Raw genomic sequence first — 26,296 nt, 5'->3', positions numbered from 1 at the left:
ATATTAAATACATTGTGACAATGAGCACAAAAAACAATCTCATAATATTTTAAGGAAATTTATAATTTTGTGTTGGGCTGCATTCATAGCCATCCTGGGACATGATGTGGCCTGCAGGCCTCAGGTTGGACACCCCTGCTACCCACTCAACGGGAGACATGGATGGGGTAGGTGTTGTAAAGAATGAAGCAGCTCATGAATATTCAGCCATGATATAAAAGTCAAAATGAAATAAGTATGACTGTAACTATCTTGGTCTATTACTATTCAAATATTAATACCTACTTTTCTTTGACAGACATTATGGAATATTTGCTGACAGAAATGATAGTTTAGGGGAAAAACATGTTTAACAAATGCATTTAAATGAGATTTGAATGACATGTGGTTTGCTTTACTCATGATAACAGCTGACCAATTATATATGGATTTCCCATCCAAACGTGTCTTCTACTTTAGGGATCGTTGGAAAAAATTTCTAAAATGCATGACAACATTTCACAGGGGTGACACATGGTCTTATTTTTCAAGGGCTTAGATTTAATATTTGAATGCAATAGTATTTGACATCGTTAGCACATAATATTTAAACTTAAAAAGAAAATACCCTCATTTGTTTATGCATAAGCCCATTAAAATATTTCTAAGGGCTCGTGCTATGTTTATTGTCTAGAACAAAACCTATCAGTGAAGTGGTATATTAGTTTTTAAGAAGTCATTCCCAAGCTGAATAATTGGACTGAAAACAAAAGCTATTCTTAGAGTACATTCCACATATAAAGCTATGCACATGATGCTTTGATTCAAATAATATTCTTCTAAAACTTGTGATAATTCCATCCTGAAACAATCCCCTACCTCTGCCCAATTACACCAGAATTAGGAGCACATATCTGAAGAGGCTTAAACTTCGCAACTGCCTGCACCAGAAGCAAAGACTTTTCGTGGTTGTGCTCATTTTGTCTCTGCATAGAGGGCTCAAAGGAAAACGGAATCCATTCCCCTAAGTTTTCCTGGAAGAGGGAGGTTCTTTTTGTTGCTTTGATCTTAGCACGTTGTACATTTTTTATTGGCTGTTGAATATAAAAAACCATAACTTCATCTGGTTTTTCTGCTATATTCTTATACAGTAAATCACATAATGCCTTCCAACCTAAAGTAAACTACGTTCAAAATATCATTTTGAAATTGATTTATCATTGCAGCTGATAGAAAGATCTCCAGGGTGTAAAAAAACTATCCAATGTTTGATTAATGTGCCACAGACTGCTAAAAATACATCCATGCACTTTACGGAACAAATTCCAGAATGTAGACATTCACTCATGCCATTTTAGAGCCCTTTCCCTATCATTGTGAGAGGCTGCTGCAGCTAATGTAGCAGCTGGCTAGGTTATTGCTTCTATAATATAATCCATTATACAAAAGCAGCTCTTTCCCAAACATTTTAGAGCAACTCAAGTTGTTTACATGTCTCCGTTAGGTAATTTTCCTATAACTTTGTGCCAGTTGGTGTCATACTATTTGGTAAAAACCTTCATTAAGTCAAGACAACTGCATTTAGTTCAATTTCTCTCATGCAGAGAATTATAGGAAAATTACAGTCAGCTGATTCAAGGCCATCATCATGAAGTAAATACAGTATTTTAGAAAATGAATGCAAACTACAAAAATGGAGTTGTGTAATTAAACATCAAGTAGTCCAAGTAATAAAAGTCATAGATTAACTGTCTCTCAGTTCTCGTCAGATCCTTTAAATACTGTCTCACGACCTGAGCATTGGTTCTTTCATCGGAAGAGTGCCTGTCCTTAAAGTTCGGAAACTTCAGCTCTTTTGGAGCACCAATCAGCTGTAAAAAGTAATTAGCATCTTCTTCCAAAGTTTCAAATTTCCCAACAAAATCATAGTTGATCAAACACGGGTAGCAGAGTTTGCTGACCTTTTCCCAGTGAATGTCCATGCCTACTGGACGCTGGGAATCCAGCAAATAGTGGACGAACTCTTTGAATTTGACTCCAGATCCATTGTTTAGTGCTTTTTCACAGGCATTTGGCCGGTATTTCTTTATGATCGCTTTTCCAAATACTGGATGGTAATAACTATTGGGGTGTTCAAATTTGTCTCTGAATGCCGACACTAATCTTTCCATGGGGTCACGAACAAACACAGCTTTGGTGTAGGTATTCAAACGAGTGTATATCCCTTGTAAGTCAAAGCTGTCCAGCTTTTTCAAATGCTTCCCGTAGTGAACAGCATCATGGGAGATGTTGTACGCTGAGGGAGCCAATCCGTTTAGTACCATCAGAATCCTTTTCCAGTTGGAACAGCCAGCCTTTGGTACTTCACAATATAAGATTTTGTGTTTATCTTCTACATAGATCCTGGATACCATGTGAAAAAGATGTGATTGAGGATGACTCACTCCGCCATATTTCTTGCAAAATTCCTGAAGGAAAGCCCTGCGTTTCTCTTGGGTTGCGTCAGTCCCCCTCCACTTGTTGTCTTTGACTAAACTTTTGTTTAAAGGGCGAACCTCCAACGGCCAACTCATTTCTCTGAGCTTCTTGAAAAGGGTCTTAGCTCCTTGATGTTTTTCAATCAACTTAATTGTTGGTGACTCTGTGGTCTTACCCAGACGTGGACCCTCTCCTTGTGAGTGACTGGTCTCTGTTAAGACCCTAGTAGACCTCTCAGAATTAAGATTTTCCTTTTTTTCCTTGGGATCCTCAGGCATGTGGAACTGGAAATTCTGTTAAAACAGAGGAGAAATGTTGAAAGCACATTTACAAATATGGGCATATTGATAAGAGTGTTAACATATTTGTTTTAAAATACTATCAGGGAGAGCACATTTCCTGTAAGCTACTAGAATAATTTAGCAAAGCATGCCAAATATGTATTTTGTAGTAAGCTTCTTCACAGAAAATATAATTAAGAAATGGTATCCACGCATCATTTTGAATCAAAGCTTTACATTGTATTTAATATATATTTGGATTAATTATATGTTATTATTCATTTAATGCTAATGTGGTACCTTACACTTATAGATTTTCCTCATGTTAAATTATTTGAATGTTATTGGGATAAAACATAGTTTATTGATTTGAATCTGCTGGGTTGGCCAAAAAGTCCATTTAATTTTTTCTGTAAGATAAAGGACACATTTTTCATTTTCACCAATAACTTTACTGATTTAGATATTTTGAATATGTTGACCATCTCCTGCAATTGGCTTCTAGTTCATAAAGGCTAACGGTGCTGCTAAACATCTTCTAATACATAAGACAGCCCCACAGCAAAGACTTATTTGGACAAAATGTAAGTTGTACCAAGAAACTTCAAAAACCATTTTTGATGTGTTCAATCAGTCACAGGACCTTCTCCATACACTGCACAAATCTTTTTTCTTCACATTTCATTTATGTTTTTACATTTCTTGAAATAATAAAGCACAATACATGGAAAATGTTACATATTTTCTTCCACCTTCAATATTAAAATAGCTGCACAGAAATTCACTAATTTTGATAAGTTTTTTTAATGCATGCTGATATGACAGCTGTCACAATACAGTCTAACAAAATTGTTTTGAATGAAGTTAAGGACAACTGAGTGCTACTACAGTCGTCATACAGTAAATCAGATGTACTTTTTGGCCAACCCAATATGTTCATAGTAAGTTCATTATTGTTTTTGTACTACCTTTGCATCTATGGTTATCAATGACATACCTTATAAAATGCCAAAAAAAGAAAAAAAAAGAAAAAGTTATCCACAAGATAGAAATGAAAGGACCTTGAATATTTGTCTTAGCTTTGCCTGTAACACAATAGAATGTAGTTCAATCATTCTGTAGGTCAATGATTCTTGAGCTATAAGGAGTGTTACTTTCTAGCACTGATTTACTCAGGCCACCTGAATGTAGATGTAAAATGTATCTGTATTTGGATGGAAATTTCTGCTGTTGATTTTGGAGCATTGTGTAATAATAGTTTAAGGTCATAAATGAAAAATTAAAGTTGTAGTAAGGCTAATTATAAAATCCCGATAACCACTTAAGTTTGTCAAGTACTTGAACAAAGTATTTTTCTTTCCCTTGGAAAAAGTTTCACTTTTTATAAATTCGTTTATCACAACTTAGAAACTATAGTCACGGTATCACACAATTTCATTTATGTATGAGACCTCCCCTTTTTCCCAAGTGAAGAATGACTAAGGAATCCAGAAAGGTCTGCTTGATGACCTTCTATATAACATTGTATTAAAAGTAGAATTAGAAATGAGTCCTCTTGTCAGTGGGATGAGTCAGCCCACTAACATCTACTCTTCATCTGACCACCTCCTTCCTACAACTTTTGCAGGGACTGGGTAAAGAAAGACACGGAAGAAGGGGTTGATTTGTGGTGTGGCGTCCTCCAGTAGGGCCTGCAATTGTAAGGACTTTGGCTTCTACTCTGGAAGACTCAGTAGCCTTTGGAGAGCAAAGATATATACATGATCTCAGAGCTGAAAAAAGTGATTGAGGAGAAGACTGGATTGAAAAGACACATATAAGGTTGTTATAAGAATGAAAAAATTAATGAATAAATGATGTGTTTTGGGAACCATGAATGGGGCTGCCAGCCTAAAGGTGGGGGGAGTGGAGGGGACAATTTCCTCAGGCAGATGTGCATATGTAGACAGATAGATAGAGATAGAGATACATTTACCTTACTTATATCCTCAAGTGTCTAGAATGGTCTATGTCCTTCAGAAATTTCTCCATAATTTGTTCAATAATCAAATGAAAGAATGAATGGACTTAGGTGTTCAAAGGTGATTAGGAATTTTTTAGCAAGTTGAGCAAAGGATCAGAGGAATGAAGCTTAGTGGATGGGAACCACCTCCAGGCATCATGGTCCTTACTCTAGCTGAGATTTAAGGAGGGGGAGTGCTTCTTTCTAGTGCACGATTATGAGAGGAGCCCCCCATCACTGTACACCAACTTGTATAACCCCGCAATACAGCTGTCATTATTAGCTCTAAGACAATTTGTCTGCAGTCTTCTCAGAGACTGCCAGGGTGAGTTCAAAACTCTGAATCCGTCTTTACCCTGATCAGTGACTTCAAGTTCACAATGTTTTCACAGATAATACAAAATCTGACTCGAGGTTTGAAAGCTCATGGGGTTGTTGGTAGTTTGCATGGGAAACACTTAGCCCAGGTCTGAAATGAAAATGCCACTATATTGATGCTATTTCTTCAACTACTATGTCTACAAATAATCCTGGTATTATTACTATTTTAATAGTAGTAGTATTTTCCATTATTATCCAGAGTGTAATTTGCGTGCCCCTGAATATGCCTTAGTTAGTTCTCTCCCTGTCACACTAACACAAACAAAAATCAGCCTTCCACTGTGCCCTCTGGACCTTCTGCTTGTGGTCATCAGATTCCCTTTGAGTCTCTAGGGACTTCTGGAATGGTGGTTTCCCATGACTCTCTCTAAACGAAACCTGGCTGGCCCCCAAGATTCTGCTTCTCTTGTACTTTCTGAGGGAGACGAAACTTTGCTCACCTGAGCCACTTGTTCCTCAGGCCAGAAGATAGGAGGCTACTTCTTTCTACTCCAACTGCTGCTTCCAGAACGGATCCTCTGGGGAAGCCTTCTGCTTCTGTGAAGCCTAAGTGTCCTGCTGAGTCTTCCCTGACCCCTCATCACACTGTAATCTGCCTTTACCCCTGGCTTTTCCACTTTATGTTGTGAAGACTTTAGCTCCTTGCTCAGATTTTGCTTCTTCATCTCCACTCTTGTCAGTATGTGTAGTGACTGACACCCAATAGACTCTCAGTTCCCTCACCACCTCACCTTTAATAGAACTGTTTTCTACTTCACATAGACTCTGCCTCTCCAGAGCCTGAGTCACTTCCATTGTCTCTCTGACCACCATCGTCTAACTGTCCAGCTCATTGTTACTTCCAGTTTTGCAATTCTATGACCACTTAGAAAAATCCGCACCCAAGGACATGCTTATTTATTTTAGAAAAAGGGGGAGGGAGGGAGAAAGAGAAGGAGAAAAATATCTATGTGAGAGAGAAACATTGATTGGTTGCCTCTCATATGCACCCTGACCAGGGACCGAACCCACAACCCAAGCATGTGCTCTGACCAGGAATCAAACCTGTGACTTTTGGTTTATGTGATGATGCTCCAACTAACTGTGCCACACCGGCCAGGGCTATGACCACTTTTCATTACATTATCTAAGTTCTTAGCAGTCAGCTTGCCCGGTTCTTTTTCCTTTAGTTCTCAGAAAGTCACCTTTATAAGGAGGTATTTCTTGTTCACCTTGTCTAAATCATGTTCTCTCTGAGATTTGCTCCTACAGAACCCTGCTTCTTTCCTCACAGCACTTATCAATATACGAAATTATTGTTTGTACTTCTATGCTGTCTTTTCCCACTCCATTACACTTCTCCTGCACTGGAATATGACTGCAGAGGTCTTATCTGTCTTGTCCTCTGTTGGATCTCTGGTACCTAGCACAGTGCCGGGCACGTAGAAGATGATCAATAAATATTTGGTGAATGAGTTAATGTGATCATAATGTAACAACGGACTTCCAAACCTTGTTTTATGAACTTGTTGAAGACAAAGAGTATTAATCAAAAGGTCAAGATTAACTTAGATAAATAATTTACCAATTCTTGTTAAGGTGCCGAAAATCTATATTCAAACAAATCATTGGCAGAAGAGAAAGCAAATAAAATAGGCACATGTAGAGCTGCTTGTGCCAAAGTAGGTGTGGTGGGCTTGGAACCTTACCTGAGGCCAAATCAGATTGGTTCAAAGTCACTCAGGGCTGCCTGGGAGCCCCTGGAGGTTTGCCAGCAATATGGGCTCCCAGGCCTCACTGTGGGCACCCAGGCAGAGCCTCTGGGCGAGGGTACATGACTCTAATTTAAACGTAGTCCCCAGCTGCTCCCCAGGCCATAAAGGCAGTTGGGGACCACTGAACTAGAGTATAGCACAGGCAAATAAAAAAATTCATCTCATGGTATCTAGGTGAGAAAGACAAGTGTGGTGAGGTGAATGATGTAGTAAGCAGAGACTAATGCTCTGTTGTAGGCAGGGATGTCCCATTGCCCTTCCCAAGGACCAGATTAAGTACCCTTCACGTTTGTCCATTCCCTTTGCCCCCAGGCCACTGTCTAATGACTAGTTGGACTGGCGAGATAATGGCATGAGAGAAAGATCCATTGCTCATAAATCAGACTTCAGTCCCCTGTTAGTTTATTTAGTGTGAGTCAGTTTCTTCAGCTCTGATCAAACCAAGATAAGGGCAGAGTAAGGACACCCAGTGAGGCTTCTGATTGGATGTCCATCAGACCTTCTCAGAGCAACCCCTTCGTGTATCAGCCCTCACTTTATAAAAATAGTTGTTAGACTGTGGTGACATCTCTCCCCACCCACACCCCAACTTCCCTCCAATCACAGCCAAGGTTTCCATGACTGATGGGTTTAGACAACTAAAATCAAGGTTAGTAAGATTTTAAATTGAGGTGCATACCAATGAGTTTCCATCATACTATCAATAATAACAGCAATCATTAGATGAGTAAACTCTTACATCTCCCTCTTCCTTCAGGGCCCTTTGTTCTGATCATCCTAAAGCAAATATATATAAAGCAAACTTATCCTGTCTCTTCAAAAATGGCTCTGCCTATGCTCTTTTCTGTTTCCGAAGATGTGTTATTGCATTCCGGTCACCCCATCACAAAATCTGAGAGATGCTTTAACAATAAGAAAGTAAATTGGTTAATTTGCATCTCATCATGTCTTTTTAAAAATCTTTTAAATGTATTTCTTAGTTGGATATTCTTTAGTATCCTCCTAATTAGTCTCCCTGAAAATGATCACCAAATTAGTGTTCCTGAGACATTTTGTTTTTCTTCCCTTAAAATTTGGAACTGGCTTGACTATATATATACAAACGAAGGTCCCAGTTCCATTGCTGGCACTGGCAGCCTGTCACTACGGGAGCTCTTGTCACTTCATGTTCTGCCCCTGTCTTGACATGTCCCCTGTCCTGTACTTGCTTCCATTGGGCTTTCAGCACACCTCACCCAAGTTTTCCTCCTTTCTTGGCACTTTCCAAATTTCCTAGGTTGACATCAAATCATGTTTTCTCCATGAAAACCACCCAGATCTCCAGTGAGGTATTCGGCTCACTTTGAAACAACCTTAGCACTTAGTCTGTGCCACCTGTAATGAAAGTAATTTTATTCCAGATTACATTGTTATTTGCTTTTCACATTGGAGAAACCCTTTTATCCACAGCAAAATTGTAAACTATGGCAGGTAGCTATTGTTTTTCATAAAAGCCTTTAAAGAGTGGATAATGTGGCAAAGTTAGTTGAAAGATATGTAACTGCGGCTGAAAAAAATATGTAGCCAAAAAGTCTAAGAAAAAATTCATGAACTCAATGGTAAGTCTGAAAGCCTCATTTTTCTTATTTTTAAAGACCTCTGTATCACTATAACTCCTTTGTGAAATCTCTGATCTTCAACAATGAAAATTAATTGCTCTTCCTCTCTTCTTCTCAAAGTCATGGAGGACCGACTACAATCAGGTGCTGTGCTAGGTGCCAAGGAAGGTGTGGTGAACAAGACAAGTGCAGTCCTTGTCCACATGGAGCTATAGTCTTAAAGGGAAAACATACTAAGTAAATAGTTACACAATAATATAATCTACTAACAGAGTGGCAAAGGCTCCAGCAGTGCATGGAAGAGCACTGGGAAGAAGCAGGCTGGGAGAGCAGAAGGGAGAATGCAGGCTACAAAGATAAGTTGGACCCAGCTGGAGTGTTAGCACTTTTTGTTTTACTCTAGTAAGTTGTTATAGTTAGTGGTTTAGATGACTCTCCAATTTATTTTAAGTTTCTTAAAGGTCAGTGTGCAGTCTCATAAATCTATACAATCTCCACTAGCATGTAGAATAGTATTTTGCACAAACATGTTTTGAACGTAATTGAAGTGAAGGGCAATACTGTACTGTACTGCCCCTTATTCAGGCAACTACTTGTTGGCTTAATGCTGCTGACAAGGGTGGTGCTTCTGGAAGACTTTACTTGCTACTGTGGGGCTGATGGAAACTCTGAACCCAAGGACTTTGATCATCCACTCATTCAATCCACCCACGTGTACCGAACCACCATGGCATATTCCTTTTGGTATTGCATATACAAGGATGAAACAGATACAATTTATGGCCCCTTGAGGAAGCCAAATTTTAACTGAGTTGATAAAAATAAGCAGTTTATGGACATATAACTCATAAGGAAAGGATGCTTAGGGATGCTCATGGCAGGTGATAAGATGCAGAGAGAATGTGATACTAGGAGAGTATAAAAAGGGGCTTTCAATCCTGGATTGGAGGTCAGGGAGAGTTTCTTGGAGAATTTGTGTGCCATTTCCTGTCTCTGTGACTTGTGTTCTCTCTCTCTCTTTCTCTCTCTCTCTCTCCCGCCCCCTCTCTCAGAGAAAGGGGAAGAGAGGGAGAGAGGAAGAAAAACATCAATTGGTTGTCTCCCATACACCCTGACAGAGATCAAACCTGCAACATTTTGGTGTTTGAGACGATGCTCCAACCTACTGAGCCACCTGGCCAGGGCAAGAAAGCTGATGTAAGATGAGATACGGATTTGTTCATTTTACAGACAAAGGGCTTGAAGCTCAGAGCATTTACTAACTTACCCAAGTTAACACAGTTAGTTCTAATGCTGTGCTTCAAACCTTAGTCTTAGTCCTTTGTGGCTTTTTTCAGCTGCATCATATATAAAGCAATCTGTTTCTTGTTTAATGCCCATTTAATGCATTGATGTAAGTAAAGCACCAAGCATGTTTCTGTTATGAGTAGGGTAACTGGAAACCTGTATTTTTGACTCATAAGAACCTGGACTGTATCCTTGTCTAACATTTCTTGTCTGGGTAAACTTGACTACGCTGTTTTAATTTTCTAATCTTCAGAATCCTCGTCTGTAAAATGCAGATAATATTAGTATATACCTTGTAGCATAGTTGACTTATAGGAATTATGTGTAGAGAGTACTTAACACAAAGTATGTTTTCTATACACATTAGATTTTTAAATTAATTTATAAATAAATATTTACTTATTGATCATTTCTATGTGACAAGCATTTTCTAGGTGAATAGTAGTGTTTACGTCTGGTTTTTCATGCCTTCCTCCTCTTCTCTCGCAAAACACTCGGCAAAGTTAAGAGTATATGATAAATGCTCAATAGAATAAAGATGAGTGACAGAAAGGAGGGTGAAGGCAACTGAGAGAAACAGGAAAGAAAAAGTCAATTGAGCCTTGGCTGGTGTGGCTCAGTGGACTGAGTGTCAGCCTGCGAATCAAAGGGTTGCCCGTTCGATTCCCAGTCTAGGGCACATGCCTGGGGTGTAAACCAAGTCCCCAGTGGGGGGCACATGAGAGGCAACCACACATTGATGTTTCCCTCTCTTTCTCCCTCCCTTCCCCTAAAAATAAATAAGTAAAATCTTAAAAAAAAAGTCAAAGTGGAGACAAAGGCAAAGGAGAAAACAGAAGAAATGAAAGCACAATGATAGGTAACCGGAAGGAGCAATGAGCACTCAGGACTGTAGGGTAAGGAGAGACACTGGTGAGAGTCAGCCCTCTCCAAGCTGTACTCTTCAAACCACTTACACTGCTTAGACACAAAGCAACAGTTTCAGCAGTGAGGGGGGTTCAAGCTGATCCAGGGCGATAATTTCTATGGTCACCCTGGATGCAAGGATTGAAATTATTATTTTATTTGCCTGTCTTTCAATTTTGGATTGAATTCCTCCGTATGTTTTCTTCTTAAAGCCCAAGAAACTTAAGATATGAGGACTGAGGTTCTAAAACAATGTGAACATCCAGGGGAAATTTCTGTTGAGAATAGCACTGTTCCCTGGCTTGGCAAGACCACTGGAAGCTGAAAACAGACATAACCTTAATGTACATACAAGCAGATAAGGCTTCTCCCCAAGGGGTTCAATATGCTTTTATAGACTTATCATTTTATCTTCCTTTTGAATTTTGTTGAAAACGATGAGGTATTCTTTTGTTATTAAATTTACAGATAAATTAAGATAGACTTGTGTAATAACTTGCCCAAGGTCATTCCGTAAAGTTAATGGAGAAGTTAGGAACACAGTCCAGTTCTCTAATTCCAACCTAAGAGCTTTAAGTAACAGAAGACCTTGCTTTTTAAAGAAACTCAAAACTTAGTGAGGAGCTGCAACTTGATAAAGTGAAATGCATTCAGAATGTTTGATCCTTACCGTTTTTTCCTTTAGGTTGCGTCTGCAGATGTCAAATGTGGATGAGAATGATGAAATAACAATCAAGTATATTTGGCATGAAAGCAGCAGAATAAATGGATGTTTGATTCTTAGAAATTTGACATTTCACTGGGATTTTAGATATCTAACAGACTTGGAATGTGTTTCTTTAATATTCCCCAACTGGTGTCTACTATTCCAAAAGTCAGTGTTTGTCAGCTAGCCTCCCTCCCCAGCTTTGAAGATGAGCAGCAACAATAGTTGGGCACCCAACAATAGTTGGGCACCAAGGGAGGAGGGCACCCTGACTCTAACATCTATCTGAGAGAGCTTTTGCTAGGTAGTTCTGCTTTTGTTTTTAGGAATATGGTGGGGGAGGAGAAGCCAGCTGCCCTGGGTTGGAATGCCCAAGTGTAAAGATTCTTTTTTTGGAGGGGGGATTGGGGCAGATGCTGTTATGAGTATGGAATAACAAGCAAGGGACTTTCCCAGGCAAGGAGAATGAGTCCCTGAGGTGACACTGAAACTGGGGACTGGCTGCAGTGGAGTCGGGGCCAGAGAGGGTCAGAGACATGGGTTGGCAGTGAAGAAGGAACTTGGTGCTTCCATAGGGTGGAAATGAGGGCACAAGAGAGAAAAAAGCTATTGTAAGGCCAGCAGCAGGGTGGCTGCATAGATCGGCAAAGTATAAAAAACTGAACTTCTAGTCAGATCAACCAGGTCCTCCTGTTTGGACCCATTTACCCAAGGCCATGCTACAACCTCAGCCCTCTGATGGCCAGGACAGATGAGTCTCTTAGAGAATACATTAGATAGATGAAGTTATAAAATGCCTAATACAGTGTCTGTCATATAGTTTTCTCCAAAATGGTAACACACTCTCTCTTTGTGCTCTTCTTTTCTGATTTTCCCTCTGCGCTGGATGCGTCATCCAGAATGCCTGCCTTTTCAGCCTCAGATTGAAATGGCCATGGCAACAGGCGCTGTTCATATAAGCAGGATGGGGTGGGCACTAATTCAGTTAGAAGTGGGCACTTGCCCCAAGAGCAGCTTATCCACAGGCGGGTTGGTAGCAGTAGAGGACCTGGAGGGACAGCCTCTGCCCAGGTGTGTGGATGGTAACTACCCACATCTGTTAGTCCATCTCCCTGGGGGAATATAGACTGGGAGATATGGAGAGATTTGCCAGTTATTGGTAAAGAGAGAAAAAAAATAAGAGCAGCCCTAAGAGAAGCAGAACCCAAGAGCACAGCTGAGTCACGATGATGGTGGGGCCGGGGCTTTAGCACTAGGGAGAGCCCAGTCGCAGGAAACGGCACACACCTGAAGGCCTGTCTCTCCCCCGTCCATGCATGGCCTCTAGTCCTGAGCCACTTGAGCCCTGGAGACGGCAATGTCAACTGTGAGAGCAGTGGCGACATTCGTAGGGACACATTCCATTTGTCTTATATGGTTAGGCATCTGCCAGCCCCAGATCAGATTTGCCTCGGTCAGCACCTTTGAGTGACACACACCCCTCTGGCGTGTGCCGCCCGCATATTTGACAACTCAGCGTTCCTCAAGGCTGCCTTCTCAAAGTCAGGCCCAGCCCTCTGTGTCTAGGGCAGGCGGCTCCCTCTGGTGCTGCCGTGAGTTATGTGGGTGCTGTGCTGGGAGGAGAAGGTGGCCTGTGGCACCAGGCTGTGCCATGGGGATCCTGAGGCCAGGCTGAGAGGAGTTTATTTTGTGGATTTCAGCCTGAGAAAGAATGCACAGGAAGAATGTAAGAGAGAGACTCTGACATTTGTCCTCAGCAAAGCAGAGGACAGAGAGGCAAGAGGGAGCAGAGCAGGTCCCTCTGTGAGAGGGCCAGAGTGAAAGAGCTCTAGCTAAGCAAAGCCACGGTCAAATGGATATTTGCAAGCTCTCATCTCTTCATGCATTAAGACACAGTCTGTCAGCTTTCTTAAAAAAAGAATATAATTTTACCAATCTAAATTTTGAGGCCTTTTGGGATTTCCAAAATGGGTTGATTCTCCTGAAGATGATTATACTTTCCTCAAGATGTCTACTAAGGCATCTGTGGCCATGAAATGGCTACTAAGAAGCATCTGTGGCCATGACCATGGTCTCTCCTCTGGGTCCCCCTTTCTTTGCAAGTCCAGGTATGAGTGGCACTGGTCTTGCCCCTCTAGCCTGATAGTGTCTGCACAACCTCATTCCCCAGAGCTGCTAGAATGAGCTCCTACAGTACTTGGGAGGATCACACAGAGGGTCGCCTGCCACCTGCAGTCCAGCCTCAGGAAGTGCAGCTATTCCATGGGTGAAGGGGAGGGAGCTGGAGGCAATCTGACCCTTCCTGTCCTTTCTTTAGGGCCAGCCCAGGTCCCAGGAAGAGGCTGCAGAGGCTGGGGAAACTGTTTCTGCCCCACCTGCAGTCCAAAGCTACTGAACCCGGGAACAGCAATGCCAACTGGGAGAGCAGCAGTGACACTGGCAGGGCCGGTGTTGACATCCAATCACAATTCTCCTATGTCAAGACACTGACGGACAGGATTCTACCTCATGTATTTATAGAGACACAGATATCACCATGCAAGCATGCATAATTCTCTGAAGATCCTTTAGACAGGGCATAATCGTCCCTCCCTCCCTTTCCGCACCACAGTTATATAATCTGCTCCTTGGGAGAAACATACACATCTCCAGTATTTTATTCAGATATAATATCACGGCTTATTAATTCTGTCTACTCCCACACAAGGGAAAACTGTCCACAGCAGGAAAAAGGAAGTCTTCTACAGGGGATTTTCTTTTTCTAAAAAATTTATTTATTTTTAGGGACAAGAAGGGAAGGAGAGAGGGAGGGAAACATCAGTGTGTGGTTGCCTCTCACTCGCCCCCTACTGAGGACCTGGCCTACACCCAGGTGTATGCCCTGACTGGGAATCTAACTGGCAACCCTCTAGTTCACAGGCCAGCACTCAATCCACTGAGCCACAGCAGGCAGATACTTACAGGGCCTTTATTTATTTATTTTTAGAGAGGGAAGGGAAGGAGAAAGAGAGAGAGAGAGAATGAAACATCAATATGTGGTTGCTGGGGGTCATGGCCTGCAACCCAGGCATGTACTCTGACTGGGAATCGAACCTGCGACACTTACAGGGGATTTTCTTAGGACTTCTCTTATCTGGGGGCCACCTGTGACTAGCCTATAGCCAATACTGTAATGAGATATAAGTAGATAGATTTGAGAACCATTCACCTGTGAAAACCAAAGGAAAAACATGTACTTCTAGACCAGTTCTCAGACCAGTGGGATGACCCTCTTGCCTCACCTGTGACTCATGACTGATGTATTGAGATTCCCAGGTCCAGAGCATGCTCTCTGAGAAGGAGGCAAGGAAGGTAAGTTTGCCTGTCCTGACCCCTGCCAGGGCTCCAGTCCCGTTTAAAGTTCAGCTCCTGGGCTCAGGCTGCAGGGAGAGGATGGCCGGTGAGAGTGGGAATTGGATGGACATCAATGGAGTGCTTCGTGTGCCGGGTGCTGCACAAGCAAGTTAATCCTCACCGAAGCTGTCGGGTGGTTATGGTCATGTTTCTGTTAAACTTGCTGCGTGTTTTACAATTGGCAACTGCTCCAGCTGGGATTAAAATCCAGGCTCTGCTGGCTCAAGAATCATGTGTTTCTCACATAGAACACATGTCTACCTCACAGGGCTCTCAGTTCCATCATATCTATAATTAGAATAGTGTTTCCATTTTGTCAGATCCAAGTGAAAGCTACCCTTCCTACTGAGCCACCTCGAGGTGGCTGAGTGCGCCTGTGTTAACTGTGCGTAGTCAGAGTGGATGATGGGCATCACTCAACCTTTGGTGGCTTCTCTTCTCCAATTTGAGTTATGTATGACGGGGACCTGTGAAAATCTGAAATTATCTTCTGGAGGGTGGGCTCCTTGTGGTACAGGCTTTACCCTGGTAGGTGGGTGTTCTAAGAACCCACCTGCACAGTGTACCAGTGAGAAGCTGCGCTCAGCTTCAGGGAATTTTTTTTGAAGACTCTTTCAACATGTTTGCCCATTTCATGATGGCTGATTTACAAGTGCATCTGCCTGCACCACGCTGAGTGTTCAGCAGTTTTTGACCAAAAATGGCATGACCCCCATGTTTCACCCTCCCTGTTCACTGCATCTCACCCCCAGCTACTTTTTCTTTGTTTCCCTGCATGAAAAAAATTCCTCAGAGGGAAATGTTTTGCCGATGTGGAAGAGATGAAACGAAAAATGGCAGAAGCACTAAACGGCATCAAAACTGATGAGTTCCAAAAGTGTTTTGAGCAGTGAAAAAAATGTCTCGATAGCTGTATTGCAACAAATGGAGAGTGCTTTGAAGGTGACTGAAGTTGAAACATGTAAGAATGAATACGCAATGTTTTCTAAATAAATTCCAGGTTTTGGAGGTCTCCCCTCATATGGTGGGTACCAAGAACTGATGCGCCACTGAGCAATCCCAACACTTCAGCACAGCCAAGGAGATAGTGGGCTGTTGCTCTTAGAAAGCCACGATGTAAGCTAGCACTGCCTGGACTGTGGGTCTCTTGCTATGTATGTAACCCACACAGAGACTGTGATCATCTGCTCAGCTTTTATGGCAGCCCCTTAGCTTCACAGCATCTTTATCTCTCTTCTGCCTCTGTACTTCTGTTAGGAACACATATATCCAGACGTGGTGGTTATGGGGTGGTGATGTCTTCACTCCATCCACGTTGGTTTTTTCAAGAAACCTTATTTTATTTCTTTATCCTGGCATTTCAGTGTCTGAAAATCAGGAAAAACATAATAATATGTGGGCATTTGTGAGCTGTGTGCCTGGATCCAGGATGAGTGGAGGACAATGAAGGCAGTGTATCATGCAACCGTGGTAAACTCCCAGTGCCCAGAGAACCTGGTCCCCTGGCTTTCTGCCCTGAGACACTAGCTGTACCATGCCATCGTCATGGGGATTTATATGTTGAGGAAACACATCCCTTCCCTGTCATAAGTAAGAGGACACCTGAGTGTTAAGTTGCAGCATCTTCTAACTTCCCAGACTCATCAGCAGGATTGTCTCTTGTCTGGGACTTTAGTATAGAACTTGTTCCTAGAAAAATGTTCCTAGTTTGCATGTTCTGGATAGTACATTATCAGATGGGTGGCCAGAAAGATGGAAGCAAAAAATTTTTATGTGCTGCATTTTGATTAGTTTCTAGGGAGCTGTATCACCCTTCAGGTAGTCATCGCCAAAGAAACTGTCAGGTAGTCGTCACCAAAGAAACTGTCAGGTAGTCATCACCAAAGAAACTGGTATCATTCTGCTCTGCTCATCTCATCTGCTACTTTCATCCAGTCACTTTTCTGTTCAGTGTCTTCAAGTATCTCCAGCTCACAGCCAGACCTGCATGCTTTCAGAGTGGGAAGGATGACATTGGCAGTCTACAGGGGCCCTGACCAATTTGCAAAAGAACCCCTGTGTGCCAGGGTAGGTTGTGAGATCTGTATTCTACACTTCAGCCCAACAACTTGTGAAATGGAAGGGAGGTAACTCTGAAGACCAGGATTAGTAGATTTTTACCACTATTCATGTTTTACTTGCAGCTGTCAACTGACCTTAAATCCGTATTTCTCTAATCAACTACACTCACTGGAGCAGAATACCAACGTAAAGAACTTGGAGATATTGGCTCAACTTCCCATCTGTGAAACGGAGATAATGATGCCTACTTCATGCAGTCACAAAAAAATAAATGGAATAAATGCTTAATGCCTGACACATAGTGCATCCTCATTAAAGGAGGCTTTTAATCACAGCTTTTATACTCCTCCCAAGAGTATCACCTTTCTGCAGCCATCCTGGGGATCTTGGGTTAATCTTTGTATTAGATTGTTCATTCATTTTCCACACTCAGACACCAGACTCATCTATTCACACCAAACTGTTCATCCCTGCCATGAATATGTCACTAGGCACTTCTTTTTCTTGCCCAGACTATTGTCGTAGCCTGCTAGCAGAATTAATTTAGCAACACATTCATTTGAGAAGTATTTATTGAGCATCTCGTAGTGCACTGTTTAATGGCAGTGGGGCTAGATGGACAAGGCACTCTGACAGGGTCCTATTCTCACAGTGCTTACGTTCTGGTGGATAAAGGTAGGTGATGGCCAAGTAAACAAATTGAATGAATAAAAAAATTGGTGGTGATAAGTATGATGCAAACACTAAAACAGAGTGATGCAATAGAGCGTGAGTGGCAGAGGGGAGAGTGGAGAAGAATACATTAAATGTCAGGAAGATCCATCTGTGGATCTGTTTGAGCTGAGATCTCAATGACAAGAAGGAACCCAAGATCTGGGGGCATAGAATTTCAGGCAGGGAAGTGGGTGCCATGGGTCCTCGTGTGGGAATAAGCCTGGTCGTGTGGAAGGACAGAGGGAGGGCCAGTGTGGCTGTTGCATGAGTTGCATGAGTGAGAATGGCCCAGGGATACAAGATGAATTCAGAGAGAAGGGAAGGACCATATCTTGTAGGAACATCAGATCATTGAGGTCATGGGAAGGACCTTGGGTTTTATCACAGGTGCAATATAAACCACTGGAGGTTTTCAATAGGGGGATAGCATGCTGTGATTGACATTTTATAAAGCTCATCATGATGGCCAACTGGAGAATGGACTGGGGGCTGGCAACAGTCCAAGTAGGAGTTTGAGTAGCCTAGAGAGATATTGGTGGCTGGTAACAGTGGGAATGGTCCAAAAAGGAAAAATACAGGATATGGTTTTAAGAAAATTCCACACTAATTTTCCTGAGGTCATTTCTCAACTCCAAAATGTTTGGTGCTGCAGCATTATATTTCTTGCAGAATCAAATCTGAGTAACTGGTTTCCAAAGTTCTCTATGATCTACTATTCATTGATTGTTAGCTTCTACAAACTCCCATACCATCTATTCTAAATAGTTAATAAGCAAGTAAGCAATGACACACTCTGTGAGTCTGTGCACTGTTTAAGGTATGTTAGTCTTCTCTTGCAAGACAGAAGATCTTTTTAGAACAGGCTCTGTGCTGGCATTTTTTCCCACATCCTCCCTCACACTTAGCACAGCTCCAAACACAGGGCCTATGCTGAAACTGCTTATTGATTGATTAAAAACATACATCCCTAGCATTTGTCTCTTTGGTATTTCTCTCTTATTATCTGTCAATATTCATTGCACCATTGAACCAATATGCAATGCATTAATCATCTCTGAAATAACCAGATGAGGCTTCCTTATAATCTTTCTATTTTGCTGAGATAATTTCACTTGCTTTGGAGTTTATGAGGCCATAAGTGGCTTCCATCTGTTGATGAACATATTTTTAAGAGTCATTTAGTCTTAAGAATGGAATACTTGAGGGGAAGTTAAATTGTAACTTTTATATTAAGTGTCATCTTAGTAACAGAACCAAAATTGGAAGCATGTGTTCAATTTTGGTCTTTCATTTTCAAAGCTTTAGGTCAGGCAAAGATTTAATTTCATTTGTTTACAAAGTAGATTATGCAGAATAAAATCTATTTTGTTTATGGTTGCATTTTAGTCAATCTATTGCCTTAGAAAATGAGAGAAACCTGATTGGCTAATGATTCAACATAGTAAATTACAGTGTTTTTACATCCACAGAACATTGGCCTAATTGAATTATTCAATAATAGTATGATGAAAATATTTCCTTTTAATACATTGTGAGCAAGGCACATACCAGTGATGAAACACTGAAGAATCTTGTTTATTCCATTCTTGTTTGATGATCGACCACAGAATGTAATGTGATATTTCTGGGGATAATAACTTTTTCCACATTAAAGATAATAAAGACAAGGTAGCTTATACTGGGGTCCTTATTGGTACTCTGAGTTTTCTCTGTTTGTTTGTGTATGTTCTCCTTCCCAGAAATTTGTTATCTGTTAACTGCTACTTTACAGAAGAGTTTATATAAAGATGTTTTCATTTATGCATAATAAGAGGTAAGCATGATCACTTCCCCTCTCTAGTGAGAAGTAGAAAAGCTGTCTAAGGCACTTTTTTCACTCCTAAGATTCTGATGAGGACCAAGTAGCATTTTCTCCACAAAATGCAGATACGCACAAACTCTACACACAGCACCGGGAAAGTCAGGGACCTGCCCTGAGAGTGCTGGAGCGTATGCGTAGCATGGGTTCCACGTGGTTGTGCCAGTCTTAATTAATTACCGCTACTTGTAATTTTTTTTCTTTTTGGGCTTTTAGAAAAATGTTGGAAATAACAAAATTCAAACTCATGAGATTTTAAATAAAAAGTGTTTTGACTTGTGAAAACAAAGGAATAGCCATTTTAGCATCATTGCACCAAAATTATCTTAACCTAAGCAATGACAGGTATTTGCTGGAAAAATATTTCTAGTCCCTCGGTCACTACTTGTTACGACACAGTTTTTGATGTCAATGACAACTTTTATTCAAAAGGATCACTCAAGTGCCTCTTTCACACAATTGCAACAGATACCAAGTTTTCACTTGAGTCTTTCATTCAGTTTGTTGTCATGAGGTAGAAGAATAACATGGGTAAAATAGTAACAAATACTGTATTTTAGAATGCATACTCAAACATGGTGACATATTGGATTTTGGCCCATTTTGAGCATAGCTTAAATCCATGGTGTAAACATAATAAGAGACTTTCTACACAGATGGGGTATTTGAATTAATGAATGCTGAAGGGTCTCTACTAATCGTGCTCCTTACAACTTAGCTACTGAGGTTTATTGCTATGTGATGAGAAAATGTCCCAGATGATGGTGCTAACCATTTTGCTAATAAAATCTGCTCAGCTGAAAACTCTCAGTTATCAAGTTACTCATCTTTAGGTACAGATGCTACCAAGTAGGGGAGGAATATGATTAGAAAAACTCAGAGGAGGAAGAAAAATAGAAACAGATTGATTAGAAATCATTCGTGGAATAGATTTCACTGGCCCATTGGGTGATAGCCTCTTAGGTGGTGAGATTCATTTAAACTAGGTGGTAAGTGAACTGTTTTTAATCTCTTTAACAGATGCCACCTTTTCAGCACAGGGTTTCCATATCCCATATCTTCTCACGTGAGTGTGTGTATACTGACACTGTTAGTGCTAACAATGAATAACTCATAAAAGAGTTCTTAGAAATAAAATATTTTTTTCTGGAAAATAAAAGAAAAAGAGGACATTTTATAGTTGGTGGGAATAAAGGTTTCCACTTCAATTCTCACTGTATGTCCATGTCATCTCTGTCTAGGCTCTGTGAGTGAAAATTGTCAGTGGGCAGCAAGTTATCCCAATGTATGCCATTTCCCCCCAGTTTTTAATCTCTTCTCAGGTGATAAATTGTGTTTCTCTTAGACCAGATTCATTTGGTTTTTCACTTAATTAAAAAAATAATTTAATGCTCAATAGGAACCCAGAGTGAGTCTGTGCTCACCTTGATCGATCAAATGCTCTGGAAAACAAACAAACCTACCACATCATAAATATAAATATCTGTATCCTGGAGTCTCATAACCAATTGCTTCAGTGTTAGTGTAAAAATTGGGGTCTGATTCGGGTGCTCATAAGGGGGGGGGTGTCATTTAATTAATGGAAGCTCCAGAACAAGTGGTGGCATAGCACAACAGTGAAGAGAGGAGGGTTCCAGAATGAGAAACACAGGTTCAGATTCCAGCGCCGCCACTCACAGCTGTGCACCTGTAAACGAAGGTGTTCAGAGCAGCACCAAATAGTGGCTGCACATGCGCTGTGGGGCTCCATGGCCTGCTGTCATTCCGGTGTGTGATAGCAGGCAAGGCACTTAAACTCACTAACTCCGACTCCCTTTATCTGACACCTACTTCACAGGGTTGCTTCTGTGACGTTTAAATGAGACGATTTTATGTGAAATTTAGCCTTGTGCCTACACACGGAATGCTCAGTAAGCACTTAATATTAATACTAAACATTATTATTAACAATTTAGTGTTAAGCACAGAAGGACCTAAAAATTACTAAACCTTTTAAGCCCGAATTTCCACCTGTATAAAAAAAGGTTAAAATATGCATTCTCATACGGCTGTTGTGACACATAAAGGAGGTAGCACGTTGAGTGACTAGCATAATTATTGATTGTAGTTATTCAGAAGCATTCTGAGTGCTTGAGTGAGAATTACCTGCATATTTGATCACTAATATATCTTCTAGTGTTGCTCATAAACAATGTTCTTTATTCCAACCATTATTTTCTTCTTGGTGTTCATGCATTTAAAACAACTGAGGGCCATTTCCTCCTCCTCCCTTTGCTCCCTTTGCTGTGGCAATGTATTTCCACAGACTATGGTCAATTGTTGACTTCTACAGATCCCCTTACACAATATTATAACTTTGTTGGCTTCTGATTAAAGAGGTGAGCCTTTGACATTTACACCTAAGTTCTTCTAGATAGGAAGCCATCTGACCTTTGATAAGGCCCGTCTTAGTTAACCACCATTAGTGCCACCACTCTTTGATCCGTGGAGTCTTGCTTTCAAGCATTGAAAAAGAGACCCAAGTTGGACAGCTTTTAAAAGCAGAACTTCCAATTTTAGAAGGTAGTTTTTTTAAAGAGAATTAAGGGATAGAATCTTTACTAGCTCTAGTGCTAAACTTGCAAAGAGAAACTCTCTTTAAGTCAACATCATCTCCTTGAGTGCATGGCCATTTTGATAAGAACAGTGCAAGGTAATGCAATCCCACTTTAAATTTAGATGTTGTAAAGTTCAAGCTACACTGAAAAGGCGGCAGTGAATGGCAGTGCCACAGTTACATTCAAGAAAAAATTCAGGTGCCCATGTCTTGAACTCAGCAAACGGTTTCACTTTCTACAGGCAGTTATGGAATGGAATGTAGACTTAAGAATGGAATAAAGGTGTGGGTCTCCCTGCCCTTCAATCTTTCATTCCCTGACCGTGTGACAATTATTCACAGAGAACATGTGCAGTCTTAAATTGTCCCTTTTGTTTTGGTTTAAATTCCTTACCTGGAGGGCAGAGGACAACACCTAGTTCCTGCCTTCTACTAACCAATGACACACCATGTTTGAGCCATCCAAGGTGCAGGGGACAGACTGACAACCTGTCCTAGTCCCTCTGGCTAGCAGGGTAATAATTTAGTGAGCTGAAGAATTGACATTTGACCAGCAACTGGTTGGGTGCTTATAATGGGCGAGGTCTGATAGCTGACACAGAAATGAGTCAAACGTGATTTCTTCGCTTTAGGATGATACTATCTAGCTGCGAAATCATAGAGGGATATAAATAAGTAGAACATAGAATAGAAAATGCAAGCCTATAGCAAAGAGGCAGAAAAATAATATATGAGCATAGGAGAAGGAAAGATTATTTTTAGTTATAGAAGGAGAGCTTCATGGAAAAGACAGTATTTGCATTATGTCTTGGAATATAAGAAGCTTTGTGCATGCAGAGAAAGGGGTGATTAGGTGGGTGGAATGGTGTTATGTAGAACCCAATGGTTTTACATAGAGGGGCAGAATCAGAAATCAGTCTAAAGAGTTGGAGAGCCTGCTCTCTGAAGGATTATGTGATCATAGTGCTTCGGATTTCATATTCAAGTTTAGGATTTTATCCTATGGAGGACAGACAAGTGGATTTAATCCTAGAGTTTTATCAGAATCACATATTGAGTTTTTAAAGTCCGAGCAAAATCACTCCCTACACTTGTGAGGCCTAGAGTATTAATGGAGGCCCACATACTGTATGTCTAAATATTTAAAGTTTTAAAGTAACAGGTACACAAAACCTGACCCTTGTTTCCCCCCAAGGTCTGCAGTCTGTCTCAAGGACTGCTCTTAGCTTGGAAACCAAAGAGGCCCCACCCTCCCTGAGGGCCACTGGGGGCCTGAGGGGTCACATGACCTTCAGGAAGAGGGCAGAACAGAAGCTGAACTCCACAAGGGACTCCTTGGCAGTGGCCAGACCTGCCCGCACCCATTCAAGCCCTTTAGGTCCCTGGCAGGGCAGGTCCTCTTGCCTCCTGCCTCACTTTCCTGACTCAGGGTTGCCTGGCAGTTCTAAGAATCACTTGAAACTATACCCATGCACTCCAACCACCTCTAGAGCTGAGGGGACGGTAGAAGTACTCGGTAGAAGTATTCTTACCTGAGGAATGCTGCCTGCCTACCCATCATTCCTCTTTGGAGGAAACTGCCTTGAAACTAAAGCAGCCCCTCTTTTCTGGTTTCAAAGGGCAAAGGCTGATTTTTTTTATCCCCCAGCCTGATCCCATCTCAACTGACAAGACACCTGGTCTGACTCTTTCCAGTATTTTGTGTGTACTCAACTGCTTATGGAACTTCAGGGCTAATAATCACTGCTAAAAATGGGCAAGGTGTTTCTGTTTAATTATTGTTGGTTGGCATAGGAAAGTAGATGATTGGCATTTTAGAAAGTGAGGTGGAACAGAAGAAGGATAAATGGAAAGGTGGTGAGACTACAGCAGGAGAGCTGTGAGAAGCCACCAAATGAGCAAAACGAGGGTCTGGGGGAAGCAGGGGCTATGGGTTGGGCATAGAGGAGGAGCTGAACTGGAGAGGACTCCAAGTGATGGCATCAGAAATGCTTGGGGAGAGCAGGGAATCCTAACCACTAGACCAGCAGGTAATGGAGGGAGACTAGACTTTGGGTGGTGAGCACCCAATGCAATATATAGATGATGTATTATAGAATTGTACACTTGAAAATTATATACTGTTACTAACTAATGACACTCCAATAAACTTAATTAAAACATTGTCAGTGGTCAGAGGGAGAGGTGGAGTGGAGATGACTCAGGTTTCTAGCTTGTCATAGGTTAATTGTCTCACCAAGCAGATGTGTTGAAGTCCATACTCCTGCTACCTGTAAATGTGGCCCTGTCTGCAGACAGGAATCGTTGCAGATGCAATCAAATGAAGATGATATCATTAGGGTGGGCCCCAAGTCAATATGGTTGGTGTCCCTATAACAAGAGGGAGGACAGAGAGGACACACAGGGCAGACAGTCTTGTGACAATGGAGGAAGAGATAGAAGTGAGGCAGCTACAAACCAACATTTGCCAGCTATCATCAGCAGATAGGAGACAAAAGAGGATCCTCCCCTGTAGGTTTCAGAGAGAGTGTAGTTCTGCAGACACCTTGATTTTGAATTTCTAGCTTTCCGAACTGTGAGAGAATAATATGTCAATGTTGTTTGAAAGCACCGAGTTTGTGACAGTTCGTTATCGCAGCCCCAGGAAACAGGTGCATCAGCTGTAACGGCACCCATGCTGATACCGCACTCTGACCCAAGCAATCGGTGAAGGGAAGCTTTTGCCATAGCCAGCGCCTGAACTGTCCTTGTTCCCTGTAACACGCACATCTTCTCCACAAGCAACGGAACCCCAAACAGTGTCCCTCTTTGTCACCTAGCTGTACTAACTCACTATGGCTTTCAATGATCTACTATATGAAAAGGCATAAAGAGAAGGTATTACTTTCCTACAGATTTCAATTGTCTACTGTATAATAAGGCAATTTGCAAAAGTGAAGTTGAAAGGTTTTTACAGTCAGTTTTCCCATTTTCCAATTTGGCTTGGAAGGTATTTTTGGTACTATTTTAAGCTATTATCTTTAATCTACCATAGTGAAAATTATTCAGAAAACCTACAGGAGATTTCATCTCCACAAGAATTGTTTTTCAGATAGGAAATTGTGGCAGGATGGAATTGCCAAAGAGACAGCTGAAAAAAATGGGTCATGCGTTCATCCCGTTCTGGGACACAGGCTGCCAAGAGGTTCTCTGCTCATGTTGGTCCTCTTCTCATCAACAAGCTGCTTTAACAAGTTACTTTTAAAAAGCATACTTATTTCCCCAGTGAATTACACAGGAAAAAAAAATCCAACCTTCCCTCCAGAGAACTCAAAACAGTTGTTTGTTCTCTGAGCTCAGGTGTGGTAAAATAGCTGTGGGCTAAAAATGCACGCTGGAGATTGGCCAGCAGGCTAGAGCTCGCTCTCCGCTCCAGCCTGATTTCTCACACTGGTGTGCAACTCAGAGCTTGGCTAATGAGGATGGGGGAGGGGGTGGACTCAATTTTCAATTTCAATTTAATTACACAGTCTATAGTGCCTAGTGGGAAGGATTTGGGGGCAAGATTAACGCTCAGCAGTGCTCTATTTTACATTCCTTTTTGATAAAGAGCCCTGTATTGATTATCCAAAGTGAGTTTTCAAAAATGTTTTTTAAGAGCCAAATTGTTTTGGTGGCAGAGTGATTTAAAGACAGGGAGGGGGTAACTTCATTTCTTGGCTCTTTGTCAAAATTTAGATGAATTGAAGGTATAAGATGCCTCTTGGGACTGTATTGCCAGAAAATTCTTGAGAGTGAAGAGGGCCTCCCTATTTGGGAGAACAAAGAATAGAAATTCCATTGTAGAATTAGAAATTCCAGCTGGCGGACACTGATTGAATAACACAACTACCTGCTCTGAAAATGACTTTATAACTAATACACTTAAAGCCCTCCCCTCTTATGTTAAAGTCTAAAAAATTTCACTCTCTTTTTGGGATGGGACATCATTATGATTTCATCTGGCATAAAAATCAATGTTTAAGATTATGAGTAAATATTTGGTGTTTTATTTCAGTGCCTACATATTCTACTAGTTCAGCCAAATGTTAAAAAAAGGCAAATGAAAAGTAGCCTTAATATATTTCTTGACCAACTGTTTTAACTAGTTAAAACAGAAAACAAGTTCACTGCAGATACCATCTCTCTTGGGTAGAGCACTCCCTTCCATCCGGCATCAGCCTGGGGGAATGCAGCAGCCCCTCCCTGGGGAGCTCGCACCCTGCTGAGGAGTCAGCTGCCTGGGCTGCAGTATAGAGGGCCTGGGCAGACTTGGGGGGAGTG

The 26,296-nt window shown here is 41.4% G+C and overlaps 1 protein-coding gene and 1 long non-coding RNA gene across 3 annotated transcripts in view; one reads left to right on the top strand and one right to left on the bottom strand.

Moving 5' to 3' along the window:
* Window positions 1-519: 519 nt before the first annotated feature.
* Window positions 520-26,296, bottom strand: part of CHST9 (carbohydrate sulfotransferase 9) — a 231,106-nt gene continuing 205,329 nt past the window's right edge. For both annotated transcript variants that reach the window (XM_028524462.2, XM_036009187.1), the window contains one exon: window positions 520-2,750. In XM_028524462.2, coding sequence (XP_028380263.1) covers window positions 1,665-2,750 — 1,086 coding nt within the window. In that variant the 3' untranslated portion in view covers window positions 520-1,664. The remainder of the gene's footprint in view (window positions 2,751-26,296) is intronic.
* LOC118496693 lies at window positions 15,709-16,980 on the top strand. The gene is made up of 3 exons (XR_004899250.1): window positions 15,709-16,583; window positions 16,636-16,832; window positions 16,949-16,980. It is a non-coding gene; the product is annotated as an uncharacterized LOC118496693 (long non-coding RNA).

This window comes from Phyllostomus discolor, chromosome 9, assembly GCF_004126475.2.
Source record: "Phyllostomus discolor isolate MPI-MPIP mPhyDis1 chromosome 9, mPhyDis1.pri.v3, whole genome shotgun sequence".
Classification (NCBI taxonomy): Eukaryota; Metazoa; Chordata; class Mammalia; order Chiroptera; family Phyllostomidae; genus Phyllostomus; species Phyllostomus discolor.
Note: the sequence above shows the minus strand (reverse complement) of the source record. Positions and strands in the feature narration are given on the sequence as shown.